Source organism: Oryctolagus cuniculus, chromosome 1 (genome assembly GCF_051225735.1).
Source record: "Oryctolagus cuniculus isolate XC-2025 breed Fujian yellow rabbit chromosome 1, ASM5122573v1, whole genome shotgun sequence".
NCBI lineage: Eukaryota > Metazoa > Chordata > Mammalia > Lagomorpha > Leporidae > Oryctolagus > Oryctolagus cuniculus.
In genome coordinates this window covers 229,234,830-229,251,924 of record NC_142867.1, presented here as the reverse complement: position 1 = coordinate 229,251,924, position 17,095 = coordinate 229,234,830, and the positions used below count along the sequence as shown (strand labels likewise).

Below are 17,095 nucleotides of genomic sequence, written 5' to 3'. Positions count from 1 at the left end.
TTACCCCACAATGGCCGCTGCAGCTGGTGCACCACGCTGATCCGGTGCACCACGCTGATCCGAAGCCAGGAGCCAGGTGCTTCTCCTGGTCTCCCATGTGGGTGCAGGGCCCAAGCACTTGGGCCATCCTCCACTGCACTCCCGGGCCACAGCAGAGAGCTGGATTGGAAGAGGAGCAATCAGTAGGCCAGCACCGTGGCTCAATAGGCTAATCCTCCGCCTAGTGGCGCCAGCACACCGGGTTCTAGTCCCGGTCGGGATGCCGGATTCTGTCCTGGTTGCCCCTCTTCCAGGCCAGCTCTCTGCTTGTGGCCCGGGAGTGCAGTGGAGGATGGCCCAAGTGCTTGGGTCCTGCACCCGCTTGGGAGACCAGGATAAGCACTGGCTCCTGCCTTCGGATCAGCACGGTGCGCCAGCCACGGCGGCCATTGGAGGGTGAACCAACGGCAAAGGAAGACCTTTCTCTCTGTCTCTCTCTCTCACTGTCCACTCCGCCTGTATTAAAAAAAAAAAAAAAAAAAAAGGAAGAGGAGCAACCGAGACAGAATCCGGCGCCCCAACCGGGACTAGAACCCGGGGTGCCAGCACCGCAGGCAGAGGATTAGCCTATTGAGCCGTGGCGCTGGCCAGCAGGCTAGTTTTTAAGTTGAAACTTTTCTGTGGCTCATGAATGATTTTATAAATATCCAAATGGTCCTTGTCAGAAAAAAGATTCCCCACCCCTGACATAGAAGATCCTCATAAGCAGTGCCTTAAAACAGTCCTCAAAACTGGAATAAACCAGGTCATGTTTTCCTTTGGTTATGATATTAAAACTAAGGGGTTACTTGTGTTATCAAGATATTTATTTATTTATATAAAAGACAATTAGAAATCTTCCATTCGCTGGTGCACTCCCCAAATGACTTCAATGACTGGGGCTGTGTTAAGCTGGAGCCAGGCTGGAGCTCTGTCTGGGTTTCCAGTGTGGGTAGCAAGGGACCAAGCACGTGGGCCGTTTTCTGCTTTCCCAGGTGCTTTAGCAGGGAGTTCGATTGGAGGTAGAGCAGTCAGGACTCAAACCAGCCCTCGTGGAATTCCAGCATTGCAGGTGATGGCTTAGCCTGCAGTGCCACAACACAGCTGTGATCAGAGATCAGAAAAAGACAGTTTCAAACTACTAAAATAAATCAAAATCAAGAAATTATACTTTCATAATATACATACTTTTTCAAATGTACAATTCTTCTGAACATTTATCTGTGTTTTAAGTTTAACAAAGTGCTTTTTTCTGCACTATGTGTCAGTATCTTTTCAAGAATTCTCAGAGATAAGGTCATTTTGTAGAGTCTAAACTCACATAGTTACTAAGGAGCAGAGCTGAGATTTGAAACTCACTTGGTTCCTCTTTTTTTTTTTTTTTTTTTTTTTTTTGACAGGTAGAGTTATAGACAGTGAGAGAGAGACAGAGAGAAAGGTCTTCCTTCCGTTGGTTCACTCCCCTAATGGCCGCTACGGCCAGCGCTGCGCTGATCCGAAGCTTGGAGCCAGGTGCCAGGCCATAGCAGAGAGCTGGATTGGAAGAGGAGCAACCGGGACTAGTACCCGGCACCCCAACCAGGACTAGAACCCTCATTGCCGGCACCGCAGGCAGAGGATCAGCCAAGTGAACCACAGCGCCGGCCCACTTCGTTTCTCTTATACATGTTCCTTAACCACTATTACCAAACTCAGAATATTGTTTCTCTTGTCCTTTTTTTTTAAATGGAAGTGTTTGTGTAGGTTTTTGTTTGTTTGTTTTTTAGATTTACTTATTTATTTAAGAGGCAGAGTTACAGAGAGAGGGAGAGACAAAGTGAGAAGTCTTCCATCCACTCCCCAAGTGGCTGCAAAGGCTGGATCTGGGGTGATCCAAACCCAGGAGCCAGGAGCTTCTTCTGGACCTCAATGTGGGTGTAGGGGCCCAAAGACTTGGACCATCTTCCACTGCTTTCCCAGGCTGTTAACCAGGGAGGTGGATCGGAAGTGGGCAGCCAAGATTTGAACTGGCGCCCATATGGGATGCTGGTGCCACAGGCAGAGGCTTAGCCTTCTGTGCCACAGCACCAGCCCCTGTACTTGACTCTTTTTTTTTTTTTAATTTATGCATTTATTTGAAAGGCAGAGTTAGAGAGAGGCAGAGGTAGAGAGAGATCTTCCATCCACTGATTGATTCCCCAAATGGCCACAACAATTGGAGCTTGGCAAATCTGAAGCCAGGAGCCAGGAGCTTCTTCTAGGTCTCCCATGCTAATGCAGGAGCCCAAGGTCTTGGGCCATCTTCTGTTGCTTTCCCAGGCCATAGCAGACAGCTGGATCAGAAGTGGAGCAGTCGGGACTCAAACCAGCACCCATATGGGATGCCAGCATTGCAGGTGGCAGTTTTACCTGTTATATCAAGCCCGGCCCTTGTACTTGACTCTTAAAAGCAATCGCTGATTAAAAACATGGACTTTGGGGCTGGTGTTGTGCCATAGCGGGTAGCTGCCACCTGCAATGCAGGCATCCCATATGGGCACCAGTTCGAGTCCTGGTTGCTCCATTTCTGATCCAGCTCTCTGATATGGCCTGGGAAAGCAGTAGAAGATGGCCCAGATACTTGGAACGCTGCACTCATGTGGGAGACCTGGAAGAAGCTCCAGGCACCTGGCTTTGGATCAGTCCAGCTGTTGCCGTTGTGGCCATTTGCGAAATGAACCAGCAGATGGAAGACTTCTCTCTTGCTCTCTCTCTGCCTCTCTGTAACTCTGCCTTTCAAATGGATAGGCCAGCGCTGCAGCTCACTAGGCTAATCCTCCGCCTGTGGTGCCGGCACCCCGGGTTCTAGTCCCAGTTGGGGCGCCGGATTCTGTCCCAGTTGCTTCTCTTCAGTCCAGCTCTCTGCTGTGGCCCGGGAAGGCAGTGGAGGATGGCCCAGGTCCTTGGGCCCTGCACCTGCATGGGAGACCAGGAGGAAGCACCTGGCTCCTGGCTTCAGATTGGCACAGCACGCTGGCCATAGTAGCCATTTGGGGGTGAACCAATGGAAGGAAGACCTTTCTCTCTGGCTCTCTCTCTCACTGTCTAATTCTGCCTGTCAAAAAAAAAAAATCTTCAAATAAATAGATAAATCTTTAAAAAAAAAACAAAAAAACACACAAGGAAAAAACAAAAACATGGACTTCAGCGCCATAACATCTGTTAGCTAATTAGATTGAAAGTGAGCTATATCCTTTGAGACTTGTACAGTTGTCCCTGTCCTGGGGCCATTCTAGAATTGCAGTATTGGTTTGAATCTGAATCAGCATGTTGGCAAGCATGAGCTGAGGAGTGAAGCAGTATAATGTAGTGAGAAGATTACAGACTTCACTGTCAAACATAGGTTGGTTTAGATCCTGGCTTGGCCACATACTAGCTAGTTAAGAGACTTCATCTAGCTCACAAATCCTCACAAGTATGGCCTACATAGACCCTTGGAGGTGCCTAAAGTGGTAAAATTGCTTTTGCCTCCACATGAATCAAGGAAGTGGTACAGACTATGCTAGTGATCATTGACTTCTGTATTCATACATAGGCACAGTAAAATAAATGCTAGTTTCACTCCAAGATGCCTTTAGTGGTGCAGTAAATATTAATTTTATTAACTGTCTACCTAAGTATATATATATATCTTTTGAATATTCCATATGATGACATAGGAAGAATGCATAAATCATATTTACTGCACACCAGAGAAAGATGGTTTACTCAAGGAAAAGTATTTACATGGCTCTTTGAGTCGAACTTTTAGGCAGCCACCTTGTTTTTTTTAAGATGTATTTATTTGAAAGGCAGAATTAGAGAGAAAGAGAGGCAGAGCGAGAGACATTCCATCTGCTGGTTCACTCCACAAATGGCTTCAATGGCCAGGGCTGGACCAAGCTGAAGCGAGGAGCCAAGAGCTTCTTCCAGATCTCCTGCGTGGGCACAGGGGCCCAAGTATTTGAGCCATCTTCTGCTGCTTTTCCCAGGCACATTAGTGAGATAGATTAGAGGTGGAGCAGCAGGGACTTGAATTAGCGCCGGCGTTGCAGGTGCTGGCTTAAACTGCTATGCCACAACTCAGGTTCCATGTTTAGTTTTTTGTTTTTGTTTTTGTTTTTGTTTTTGTTTAAAAGGATTTATTTGAAAGAGTTACAGAGAGAGGTAAAGACACAGACAGAGATGTCTTCCATCCGCTGGTTCACTACCCAAATGGCCGCAATGAGCCAGTCAGAAGCCAGAAGCCAGCGCTTTTTCTGGATCTCCCACATGGGTGCAGGAGTCCAAGGATTTGGGCCATCCTCTGCTGCTCTTCCAGGCCCATTAGCAGAAAGCTGGATTGGAAGTGGAGCAGCCAGGACTTGAACTGGCTGCCATATAGGATGCTGGCACTACAGGCCAGGGCTTTTAACCCACTGTGCCACAGTGCCAGCCCCTCCATGTTGAGTTTTTAGGAAAAAAATTGTTATCTATTTGCTGTGTTAACTTTTGTATCATTAAAATAAGATGCTTAATGTGGGTGAGATGTTTAGATTAGCATGTTTAGAATTTGAATAACTGGTTTAAAAAATGATATAGAAATTCTCGAGAGATAATTGAGATATATGGGTGAAATTTGAGAGGAAGGACCTGTAATATTAGTCATCTATGAATGATTATGGCAATTGAGTTATTTAGTGGGTTTTCTTTAGGCTTGGAAACTGTGCTTAGCAGTTTTGCTTACACTTTATTCCTTCTTACAGAAGTAAATATTTGGAGTTCTCTTAATTAGCTGATTGTTTATATGTTTCAGTCTCAGCTTTATTATTTTGCTCTAGAATTTATAATCAGTATATACTGCTTTTTTTTTTTAATAGTTTTATGACCTTTGTGAACTATTCAGAACTGGAGGTCAGGTTCCTGACACAAACTACATATTTATGGTATGTAAACACCGGTGATGTCATGTGCTTATATAAAATGGAAGGGATTTGATTTATTACATGTAAGTTGCATGATTCCATTGTCATATGACATTTGCTATTTAAATATATGAAAAAGTGCTTATCTATTTTTCTACATTTTGCCAGTATCCTCTAATTGAGAATAATTGTAAACTTTTTGAGCATTCATTTTCATCTCTTATTAACCTGTGGATGGATGAATATACACACATGTGAGATTACTTGAAAACACAGGGAAAATGCATCTTATAAAAAAGTGTGTGGATTTCAAATATTTTTGTACCAAAATAAACTTCAAAAAATTATTCAAGAGGCAGAGAGAGACATACCCTCGTCATTGCTTTAATGCTCTTAGTGACTGGAACTGGGCTGGGTAAAGCTGGGAAATGGAAACGCAGGTCTCTTACATGAAGGAAGGAACCCAAGTACCTGGATGGACGCCTCTGCCTCCCAGAGTCACATTAGGAAGGAAGCTGAAGTCAGGAGCTGGACTTGGGTATCTAACACTGGCATCTGTTAGAGGATGTAAGTGTCTTAACCTCTAGGTGAAATGCCTACCCTAAACTTTTTTTAAAATAGATTTCTTTTATTTGGAAAGGCGGAGTTACAGAGAGAGAGGTAGAGAGAGAAGCAGAGAGAAATTTTCCATCTCCTGGTTCATTCTCCAAATGTCCACAATGGCTGGAGCTGGGACGAACCGAAGCCAGGAGTCGGGAGCTTTTTTTGGGTCTCCCACGTGGGTGCAGGGGCCCAAGGACTTGAGCCATCCTTTACTGCTTTTGCAGGCCATAGCAGAGAGCTGGATGGGAAGTGGAGCAGCCAGGACTCAAACTGGCACCCATATGGGATGGCAGCTGCAGGCAGAAACCTAATCTGCTGTACCCTTGATTGATTGATTTATTTTTTAAAAAGATATATTTTATTTATTTGAAAGGCAGAGTTATGGGGAGGGTTAGGGAGATAGATCTTCCATGAGTGCAGGGGCCCCAAGGATTTGGGCCTTCTTCTGCCCTCTCAGGCACATTAGCAGGGAGCTGGATTGGAATCAGAGCTTCTGGGACTTGAGCCTGTGTTGCAGGCATCAGTTTAAGCCATTATGCCATAAAGCCACAACGCTGGTCCCCTCAGCTTATTTTTTAATACCATTTTCCCACAAAATTTTGCCGTCCCCTTATACACATAGCTACTAAGGGGGGTATTTGTACTTTCCTTTTCGAATGTCATGTTACTGTTGAATGTTTTCTGAATCCTTCCATTATTATCATCCTTCAGAAAGTTTCTGGGCCACCTTCCTAATCTGTTAACTGTTTGCTTTTGGTGTCATATTGGTCCAAGACAAAGATTAATGGAAAGTGTGCTGTTTCATCATAAAACAGGACATTTGTACATAGAGTATTTGCTTTTCAGAAAAAAAGTTTACTTCAAGTAGGCAGCTCTTTTGATACAGTTAAAAATGACTTTTTCCTAATATTTATTTATTTATTTGTAAGGCAGAGAGAGAGAGAGAGAGAGATCTTCTGTCCTCTGGTTCAGTGCCTAAGTGGCCAGGATTGGAACAGGCTGAAGCCAGAGCCAGGAACTCAGTCGTGATCTCCCTGGGCGGCAGGGGTCCAGGTACTTGAGCCATCTGCTGCTGCCTTCCCAGGCCCATTAGCAAGGAACTAAATGGGAAGCAGAGCAGCTGGGACCTGAACCAGCACTCTGATATGAGAAACTGGTATTAAAGTGACAGCTTAACCCACTGTACCACAATACCAACCCCAGCTAAAGTAATTTTTAAAATTTAAAACTAATTTAAAGAATTGTATTCACACATAACTTTTAGCATCTTCTAATGTCAGTAATAGAGGATTGAAATAATGATTTCACAGAGAAAATCCTTGAGAGAAATATATGGCAGATTCTTATAGGCCTCTCTTGAATCATAAACACAGTTTGATTTACTTAATATTTGAATTTTTTTGTTGAAACCTAGTTTCCAAATAATACAATGTATAATTCTTTATTGCTGTTATTCTGGGATGTGTCTTTGTTTGCACACCTTGATATAATTTTAAGAGAATGTTACCACTGTTGTGTTGTTGTAACTGTAGGCTTTTACTTTACAGGGTGATTTTGTAGACAGAGGTTACTACAGCTTGGAGACCTTCACTTACCTTCTCGCACTAAAGGCTAAATGGCCTGATCGTATTACACTCTTGCGAGGAAATCATGAGAGTAGACAGATAACACAGGTGTATGGATTTTATGGTAAGACATTCTGTTTCTCTGAGTCCAAATATTATTTTACTTTCTTCTTTGAAAAAGGGCTGTGCAAGTCTCAATATGTTCCATATAAATGGGATATTGGAGTAGCAGGCAGCAGCTTAGCCTGCCATGCTACAACTCTGGAACCTGGAATTGTTTTTCCGTTACTGTTTTTTTGTTCGTTTGTTTGTTTTTAAGATTTGTTTGTTTATTTGAAAGAGTTGCACAGAGGCAGAGAGAGAGAGGTCTTTCATCCGCTAGTTCACTCCCCAAATGGTTGCAATGTCCAGAGCTGGGCCTATCCGAAGCCAGGTGCCAGGAGTTTCTTTCAGGGCTCCCATGTGGGTGTAGGGGCCCAAGGACTTGGGTCATCTTCTACTGCTTTCCCAGGCCATAGCAGAGAGCTGGATCAGAAGTGGAGCAGCTGGGACTGGAACCAGCTCCCATATGGGATGCCGGAACTTCAGGCGGCGGCTTTGCCTGCTATGCCACAGTGCCAGCCCCTTCAGTTACTGTTAGATATATTCTTTTACATACACAAATCTCTGAGTTGGCCCCAGGGACGCTAAGGTCTCAGGGGTTAGAAGCAAAACTCAGTCATTAAATGTAAAGTTAGATGATTAATGTTTGTTTCCTTTCTACGAGTAACTTTTGATTTTAATTCACAAAATATCATATAGTATTTTAAATAAAATTTTTGATAATGTTTTTGAAAATATTTTGGATAACATACTAAGGTTCAATGAAAGCAAAACTAAGATTGTTTTTCATATCACACAACCATGCATCACTTTAGGGCAGAAATAGTTTCTGAGAAGTGTTTTGTTAAGTAATTTTGGTGCAGCTGTCACGGAGTATATTTGCAGACTGAGATGCTACAGTGTCTCACAAGGTGGTACAATCCTGGTGAAACAGTCTTAGCAGACCACTATCTCATATGCAGTCCACTGTGGCAGAAAGGTTGTTAGGCAACACATTACTATGTGTTATATATAAGATTAACGTGTATAATATATATGACTAATGTTATATGTGCTGTTATACAGGTTGAGTAGACCTTATCTGAAATGCTTGGGCCCAGAAGTGTTTTGGATTTAGGATTTTTCTGGATTTTGGAATATTTGCATATACATAATGAGACATTATTGGGGATAGGACCCAAGTCTAACTGTGAATTCATTTATGTTTCATAAACACCTTATACACTTGGGCTGAAGGTAATTTTATATAATATTTTTAGTGTACTTTTACATTGAGATATTTACTTACTTTGTTGCATCATTAATTATGGATTGTGTTGTAATTATGAGTGGGTAAATTTTGTATCCCCTCAGGAAAACAGCACTATTAAGTGGCTGTCTAACATCTTGCGGAGATTTATGGCATCATGTCAGCACCCAAAACATTTCAGATTTTGGAACATTTCTGATTAGGGATGCTAAACCTGTGTATATAAGACTAATGTTATATATAGGGCGAATTTTTTTAGAATTTAGTACACATGCTGTTTTTTAAAGATTTTATTTAGTTAGTTATTTGAGAGGCAGAGTTACAGACACAGGTAGAGACAGAGAGAGAGGTGTTCCATCCTCTGGTTCACTCCCCAAATGGCTGCAACTGCCAGAGCTGAGCTCATCTGAAGCCAGGAGCCAGAAGCTTCTTCCTGGTCTCCCACATGGGTGCAGGGGCACAAGTACTTGGGCCATCTTCCACTGCTTTCCCAGGCCATAGCAGAGAGCTGGATTGGAAGAGAAGCAGCTGAGATAAAAACCAGCACCCATATGGGATGCCGGTGCTGCAGGCGGAGCCTTAGTCTAGTATACCACAGCACTGGCCCTATATAGGACTGATTTTTAAAAAATATTTACTTATTTGAAAGAGAGAGAATCTTCCATCTACTGGTCACTCCCCAGATGGCTGCAAAAGCAAGGGCTGGGCCAGTCTGAGACCAGGAGCTCCATCCAGGTCTCCCATGTGTGTCACAGGGACTCAGAATCCTTGAACCATCATCTGCTGCTTCCCAGACACATTAGCATCAGGAGTTGGATTGCAAGTGAAGTAGCTGGGAATACGTATCTATTTAAAGTTGTTTTTTTTTTTTTAATTGTATTTGAAAGGGAAGGTTAGAAAGAGAGAGGGAAAAGCAGAGGGAGAGATTTCTGTCCACTCGTTCACTCCCCAAATGGCCACAACAGCGGGGGCTGGGCGAGGCTGAAGCCAGGAGCCTGGAATTGCATCTGGGTTACCCAACCTGGCTGGCATTATTTGGGGCATCTCCTGCTACTTTCTCAGGTGCATTAGTGGAGTAGCTGAAACTTGAACTGGTGCTCATGGGATGCTCAGCCCCACTGCACCACAATGCTAGCACTAAGGAAGACATTTTAATTAATAAGTTGTGACTGTTCGGATGGGCGCAGCTCTGGCTGTTGCGGCCAATAGGGAGGACCCCCACACACACACACTCTGCCTCTCCTCTCTGTTTAATTTTGACTTCCAAATAAAAATAAATCTTTAAAAAATATATATATATCTTGGGGCCGGCGCTGTGGCGCAGCAGATTAACGCCCTGGCCTGAAGCACCAGCATCCCATGTGGGCGCTGGTTCTAGTCCTGGCTGCTCCTCTTCCAATCCAGCTCTTGGCTATGGCCTGGGAAAGCAGTAGAAGATGGCCCAAGTCATGGAAGTCCAAGTCACTGCACCCACATGGGAGACCCAGAAGAATCTTGCTCCTGACTCCTGGCTTTGGATCAGCACAGCTCCAGCTGTTGCGGCCAATTGGGGAGGGAACCATCAGATGGAGGACCTCTCTCTCAATGCCTTTCTTCTCTCTGTGTAACTCTGACTTTCAAATAAATAAATGAATTAATCTTTAAAAAAAAAATATGTCTTGACTGAGGAAAATGACAATAGCACAAGATCTAGTACTATATTTTTTTTGATCCCAAAGCTGTCTTTATCTAGTGTTTTTAGAGTGGTTTTATTTAATAAGAGAAGCCAGAAAGCCCATAGGAAGGAAATGATTTTAGTTATGGAACTTAGATTAAAATTAAAGTAATAAAGTGTCCATATATAGTTATGAATTATCTTGGATCTTTATTTCACACTGATAAGAATATATTGTGCAGTTATTAAGTACCATGTGCTTTGCCTGTGTAAAAAGTAAAAACGCAAAGCATCTGCAAAAGGAGCTCAGTGGTAATCTCTCATGGCAAGTTTATGTAAGGTCTTGCTTCATACAGAAATAAAATTTAGAAAATGATGAAGATTGATGATAGCCTAGTCTCCTTCCTATACCATTTTTAGTGGTACTTATGATAATGTGGTATGTTAGGTCTTACTTACTTATTTATTTGAAAGACAGAGATAGGGAGATCTCCCAACTGCTAGATCACTCCTTAAATGCCTGCAACAGCCAGGGTTGGGCCAGGTTGAAGCTAGAAGCCAAGAACTCAACCTGGGTCTTCCACAGGGGTGATAGGAACCTAAGTAGTTGGGCCATCACCTGTTGCTTCCCAGAATATGTGTTAGCTAGAAGCTGGAATCAGGAGCTGAGTCTGGATTGGTACTCTGTTATAGAATGCATGCATCCTAAGCTTCATCTTTGAAAAAATATTTATTTTTTCATCTGATTGAAAGGTGGAGAGAGATCTCTTTCATCTGCTATTTCATTCCCCAAATGCCCAGGGCTGGGCTGGGCTGGGTCAGGCCAGGCCAGAGCTAGAAGCCCATAACTCCATCCAGGTTTCCAGGTTTCCCACATGCATGGCAGGGGCACATGCACTTGAACCACCATCTGCTGCCCCCAGGACGTTTCAGCAGGAAGCTGGATTGGAAGCAGAGTAGCTAGGACTCAAACCCTCACTCTGGCCTGGGCACACACATGGCCCAAGTGGCAACTGAACTGGCTGCCCACAACACCTTCCTCCTAAGGAGCATCTTTTTTATTTATTTTATTTTATTTTATTTTATTTTATTTTTTTTTTTTTTGACAGGCAGAGTGGACAGTGAGAGAGAGAGACAGAGAGAAAGGTCTTCCTTTGCCGTTGGTTCACCCTCCAATGGCCGCCGCGGTCGGCGCGCTGCGGCTGGCGCACCGCGCTGATCCGATGACAGGAGCCAGGAGCCAGGTGCTTATCCTGGTCTCCCATGGGGTGCAGGGCCCAAGCACCTGGGCCATCCTCCACTGCACTCCCTGGCCACAGCAGAGGGCTGGCCTGGAAGAGGGGCGACCGGGACAGAATCCGGCGCCCCGACCGGGACTAGAACCCGGTGTGCCGGCGCCGCTAGGTGGAGGATTAGCCTAGTGAGCCGCGGCGCCGGCCCCTAAGGAGCATCTTAACTGCTACACCAAAACCTTCTTAGATTTTTTTTTTTTTATTAAGAAACTGCATAGCAAAGGTTGATAGTGTTTATTAAAAGAACAGATATGTATCCTGTCAACAACATAGCAGAGAGGATTCAGCTGGGAATATATCAAAATCTGATGAACAGTCTGTCTTCAGCAAGGCCAACAAGTGTACCTAGTGAGTTAAGTGTTTACTTGTACAGTTTACAGAAAATCTCGGAGCAGACAACTTGGGCCTGAGAAATGTTGAGCTAGGAATTACTCATGCTTCTATAATTATGGATCTTCTAATTTATTTGATTTGATTATCCTGCTGTAATAAGGTAGTCACATTAAATAAATTAATCTGTTTGATGAAATTGCCTAATATTAACATAACTGCCAAAAGTGTTTGCTTTAGGTTGCGTGAAATTAGTTTTTAGCTCTTCCTGATGATAGCATTTTGGCCAATAATTTCAGCTGCTTCTTAGGGCCATTTCTGGAATGAAAAGCAAGACCATATCCTTAAGACATACACACACACACACACACACACACTCAGAGATAGGTGCTGTATGTAGAGCCAAGTATGTGTCATAATTTGCCATCCCAGTTTAAGCTGAATTTCTTTTGTACTTAAGACTGCTCTAGTACTGGATACATTGTTTATTTTTATCAGCAAACTCAGAGCTTCATTAATGAGAATTTTTCTTTTTCTTTCACAGATGAGTGCCAAACCAAATATGGAAATGCTAATGCCTGGAGATACTGTACCAAAGTTTTCGACATGCTCACAGTAGCAGCTGTAGGTTTTTATGAATCTTTTTAAAAACCTCAACTGTTTTCCTGTCAGTGACTTACTACATATTTTTATCTGATGGTCATGTCAGTTATATTGATATCTTTAGCATTCATTGATGAATTTAGATATGGCTGAGTTTATTATACATTCACCTCTTTATTGTTTTTTTCTTTTTGCTAGTTAATAGATGAGCAGATTTTGTGTGTTCATGGTGGTTTATCTCCTGATATCAAAACACTGGATCAGATTCGAACTATCGAGCGGAATCAGGAAATCCCTCATAAAGGAGCGTTCTGTGACCTGGTCTGGTCGGACCCTGAGGATGTGGACACCTGGGCGATCAGCCCCCGAGGAGCAGGCTGGCTTTTTGGAGCAAAGGTCACAAATGAGGTAAAGTCAACATTTTTGGAAAAATAGTTTGTTGGTTGCTAATGGACTGTGTACAGAATTATGTTGGCCTTAGAAAGCAAATTTGTAGTCTAGTTTCCTCCAACTGTGGGCGCTATGGATATCCCATTTCTAGTCTGGTTTATTCACACATACCTTTCCATAGTGGTTAATTGTGAAAGCTCCTACTCCAGAGTCCACCTGTGCTGTGTATACAGTAAGTGCTCCTTTCCTTTCAAATGTGGCAGTTAAATACACGACAGCATGGGCAAGACAGGCAACTTTTTGAAGGTCAACTGTTTTCAGTTAAACGCACACATGTGCACACATGGGATGATGGCATTTTGGGAAGGCTTCCGCATAATGGAGGCATGGGTTGAGTCCATCAGTGGAACTTGGGTATGCTGTTTATCCAGGCTCAGCCTTTGTTTCCTCAAGTTGCAAAAGAAGGATAATTATTTCAAGAACTATATATACTGCATTCTCAGTAACTGATATTATATTGATACAAATATTTCTTATTAACTGTAAAAGTGAAACTGTTCCTATACGGTAGTACTCATCTAACTCTTCCAGAAACATCAAATTATGTGGCTGTATGATGTCTGTAGCTCTGTAATTGCTTCAGGCCAAAGTGACTGTGCCTGATGTATTGAAATTTTACAGGGATAATTATAGAACAGGTTGTAAAATTATGGGAACTTCAGCAGAATTCGATATTTTAAATGATTGTACCTTATATCTTATAGGCCACATTCAAAAGATTTTCTGAATGCTTACAAAGTTTTTCTGAATTGCAGTTTGTTCATATCAACAACCTAAAACTCATCTGCAGAGCACATCAACTAGTGCATGAAGGCTATAAATTTATGTTTGATGAAAAGCTGGTAACAGTATGGTCTGCTCCTAATTACTGCTATCGTTGTGGAAATATTGCTTCAATCATGGTCTTCAAAGATGTAAATACAAGAGAACCAAAGTTATTCCGGGCAGTTCCAGATTCAGAACGTGTTATCCCTCCCAGAACGACGACGCCGTATTTCCTTTGAGGCCTTCGCCCATCCTGCTGACCCACTTCTCTACCCTCTTCTTCCCCCGACTCTCTCGTATTACCCTCTGCAGTATACTTTTTATTGAGCACTTTGCTGCTGAAATGCTGCCTCTTGCCTTTTTTTGATTTTAAATTATCTGAGTTTATTGTTTGTTATGGTGTCTATAGCAATGTTTTTCTATCAATTTCTCCTCCATCCCATCCCCACCTTGGACTCATTTGAGAAGACTTGAGAAATGTCTTAATACACATACTGCTGCATGTAGCTCTTGCATATTTACTGGTCTGGGGAAACAGGATGTGTTTCCATTTTTAAAAAAGCCAATTGACAATTACACCGAAAACACCTTTTGTATCATTGAGCCTTTTGTTTTAATTTGGTAAATTTTAAGAAATTTCAGCAGCAAAGTTGTTATTCAGTGGGCACGATGGACTACAGATGCCTCGAGTTATGTACACCTGTCCCAGCTGTAAACTTCCGTTGTCCTTTGTTGGATGATATTTTAAATGGATATAAAATAAATTGGTCTAAAGGGCTGCCCTCCTTGTTGTGTTTTTAAATTTTAGTTAAAAACTGCTACAGCGTATGACTTTGTATATTAAAATAATTGTAATGATCTTTTTTCAAATTCCTTGTATTTTTTAATAAAGTAATCTTAAATAAAATCCAGATAGGTTAAGTGTAAGAAATTTTAAACAGCTTACATTGTTAGCTTACCGTTCTTTTTTCCTAATTAGAATTCTTGGCCCTATGGTTTTTGAGTTTAAAACTTCAATTGAAATTAAGTAGTATTTATTTTAAAAAAAATCACTAAAGTGTGCCTAAAGAACGTAACTGCCATATTAATGTTTTGGTTATATCCTCTATAGTAATAGAGAAACATTTAATACTTGTAATGCTGATGTGTTCATTTGATACCAGTTGAGTAGAATGCGATTGATCCAGTTTACAATCTATCATGAGTATCATTAAGTAAAATCTGTGTACTTTTCAATAGTAGTCATTCTCTTGCTGTAACACTTGACCTTAACTTTCAGAAAGTGTTCATTTTTTAACTGCAACTGGAAAGGTTGAAAAGTCAGGTCTCTTGTATTTGTAAACTGTAATCTGAAACAGATTATTTGAAGCGTAGCAAGAAACAAATTGTCCTTTTTTTGTAAAGGTCTGTGATACCATATTTCGGCTTTATGTAAGTGATTTGAATATCCAAAGGGTTGTGATGATCAGTTCTTGATATGCAACTGTCCACTTTAATAAGGACAAGTATTCCAGTATCTCTTATGACTGTAGTCGTAAATGATGTTGGAATGTACCATTTTGTGAAAACGTGGTATCCCTTTACTGCTAATAATTAATTCTTGTCATTCCAGGAAATCCATGTGAAGCCAGCCAATTAATAAAGCACTTTAGCATCTGTTCAGGTGGTTTTGAAAACCAACGTTTCCCCTTCAGGATAAAAACTTCCAGGTCACCTAAAAATGCAATAAAAATCTTTATAGTCTAAGCTTCTTGGCACATAATTTTTCATCAGGGTTTCCTTTTATTGAATGAGCACAATACTGTTTTGATTTGATTTTTTTCCCCTAACCACTCAGCTCCTTGTACAGTTTTTAATTGTATAGCTATATAAAGAAGTGGCTAAGACATTTGCTGCACACACTTGAACTAATGTTGGGCCAGTAACACTAATGTGTTACTGCTCTGACTCCAGTGTAATTCAGGTGGAAAGTTATTTTTATCTTACAGGGATATGTAGCTGTGTATTTTACTAATTGTGAAACACTGGAAATAACGATGCAGACAACTTGGTGTGGTCTTTGAACAGCTCTCTACAGTATTTTTTTGCCCCCTGTTAACCATAACTTGTATTTAAGTTCTTGCGTTCCACTGCTTTTCAGTTGTACCAATAAAATCGGTAACCCTCAGCCTTCCCTTCCCGTTTGACACCCCTTAGCTGAATTTGATGTAGTTGTTTTCATTATCCCTGTAATGTGACTTTTATTTGTAGGTCATGGCGTACTGCATTTGTCTGTCACTAGTTGGGCATGTGCCAATAATATTCTGTCCATTCCTGATCTGCCATTTCTGTTTTGCCTGGTATCTCTTCAACCGAATAATGGCTTTTTGCATGGAGAAAATAGTTTTTACTACTAGACATGTAAAGGGAAGAAAGAGTGAATGTCTTGGACTTTGTGAAGACTGAAAGGAATATTTGGACCCCTCTGATAAATAAGGGCTATGTACCATATGGAGCAATCATGTGGTGGAAGAAACTTGCAGGTGGTGGATTTGGAGGCAGGAGGGCCTGTTACTCCCTATATCTAGTCTGAATGTAAAATCCCTTATGTTGTATTAATGGGGGTAAGAACTATTTTTATTTGCCTATGATGATATACTTGGTTTCTAAATAAAGTGTCCTAGGCTCTAGTGAGAACTGTCTACGTTGAATTGCCATTTGCTTCCTTTCCTCTCGTGGCTAGCTTTTTGTAGGTTAATGTGTTTCCCTGAAAAATCTCACTACCTGAAATGTGTTCCTTTGAGTGTGATCCTAACAAGCCTGGATCGAGAGTACACCTCATATGCAACTGTACTTCAGCTCCTATTCCGTCTGGATGTCTAGAACTGTTGGGAGATTCTGACATCTTAAACTCTGGATTTCGCTTTTGAAATAAGGTTTGAAACACTGTTCGCTGTGTTACGATGTGTGTGTTTTTGCTTTGTAAGCCCAGCACCAGGTTTTGGAAAATGCCTGTATCTTAAAAGCAAATCAGGACTCTGTCTGAGCCTCATTCGTTGTCAGAAATACAACTGTTTTCCGTCAGCTTCCAGGAGTCAGAGCTTTAACAGCAAGAATCCAGACTTTTAAATGTAATTGTTTTTTAAATGTAATGTTTGTAAAGCACCTTCAGTTCTTTGGATGAAAGGTGCTATCTTCCCTCAGTGTAAATTAATAAAAAGATTATAGGAAGTTTGTCAAAAAATAATTTCATCCAATGCATAGTCTGTAGTATGTCCTGACAAGAAGTTAGCATTTTATATAACATCATTTAAATTAAAAAATGCTTCTTCCTTTACTTGGTTGCTTGACTGGTAAACAAAAGTGAAACTTTTTTCCATTCTGCATTAGACTCTGAGCTGTGTTCCAGTTCCTGAAAGGTGGGATTTATCGTGGCCTGAACGTAGTGCCCAGGGCTGTGCTCCAGGAGGTCACCACAGCTCTTTCAGTTGTGTGTTTACAGTCTGCCATGGACAACAGCAAAACCAAACATTGGGAACCCCTAGCATGATGACAGCCCCACGGGGTTTGTTACAAAAAGATTT

General features: G+C 41.8%; 1 protein-coding gene across 2 annotated transcripts in view; it reads left to right on the top strand.

Moving 5' to 3' along the window:
- Nucleotides 1-16,205, top strand: part of PPP6C (protein phosphatase 6 catalytic subunit) — a 35,889-nt gene extending 19,684 nt beyond the window's left edge. For both annotated transcript variants that reach the window (XM_002720442.6, XM_017350096.3), the window contains exons 3-7: nucleotides 4,875-4,940; nucleotides 7,070-7,211; nucleotides 12,259-12,338; nucleotides 12,516-12,725; nucleotides 13,523-16,205. In XM_002720442.6, coding sequence (XP_002720488.1) covers nucleotides 4,875-4,940; nucleotides 7,070-7,211; nucleotides 12,259-12,338; nucleotides 12,516-12,725; nucleotides 13,523-13,771 — 747 coding nt within the window. In that variant the 3' untranslated portion in view covers nucleotides 13,772-16,205. The remainder of the gene's footprint in view (nucleotides 1-4,874; nucleotides 4,941-7,069; nucleotides 7,212-12,258; nucleotides 12,339-12,515; nucleotides 12,726-13,522) is intronic.
- Nucleotides 16,206-17,095: the final 890 nt, after the last annotated feature.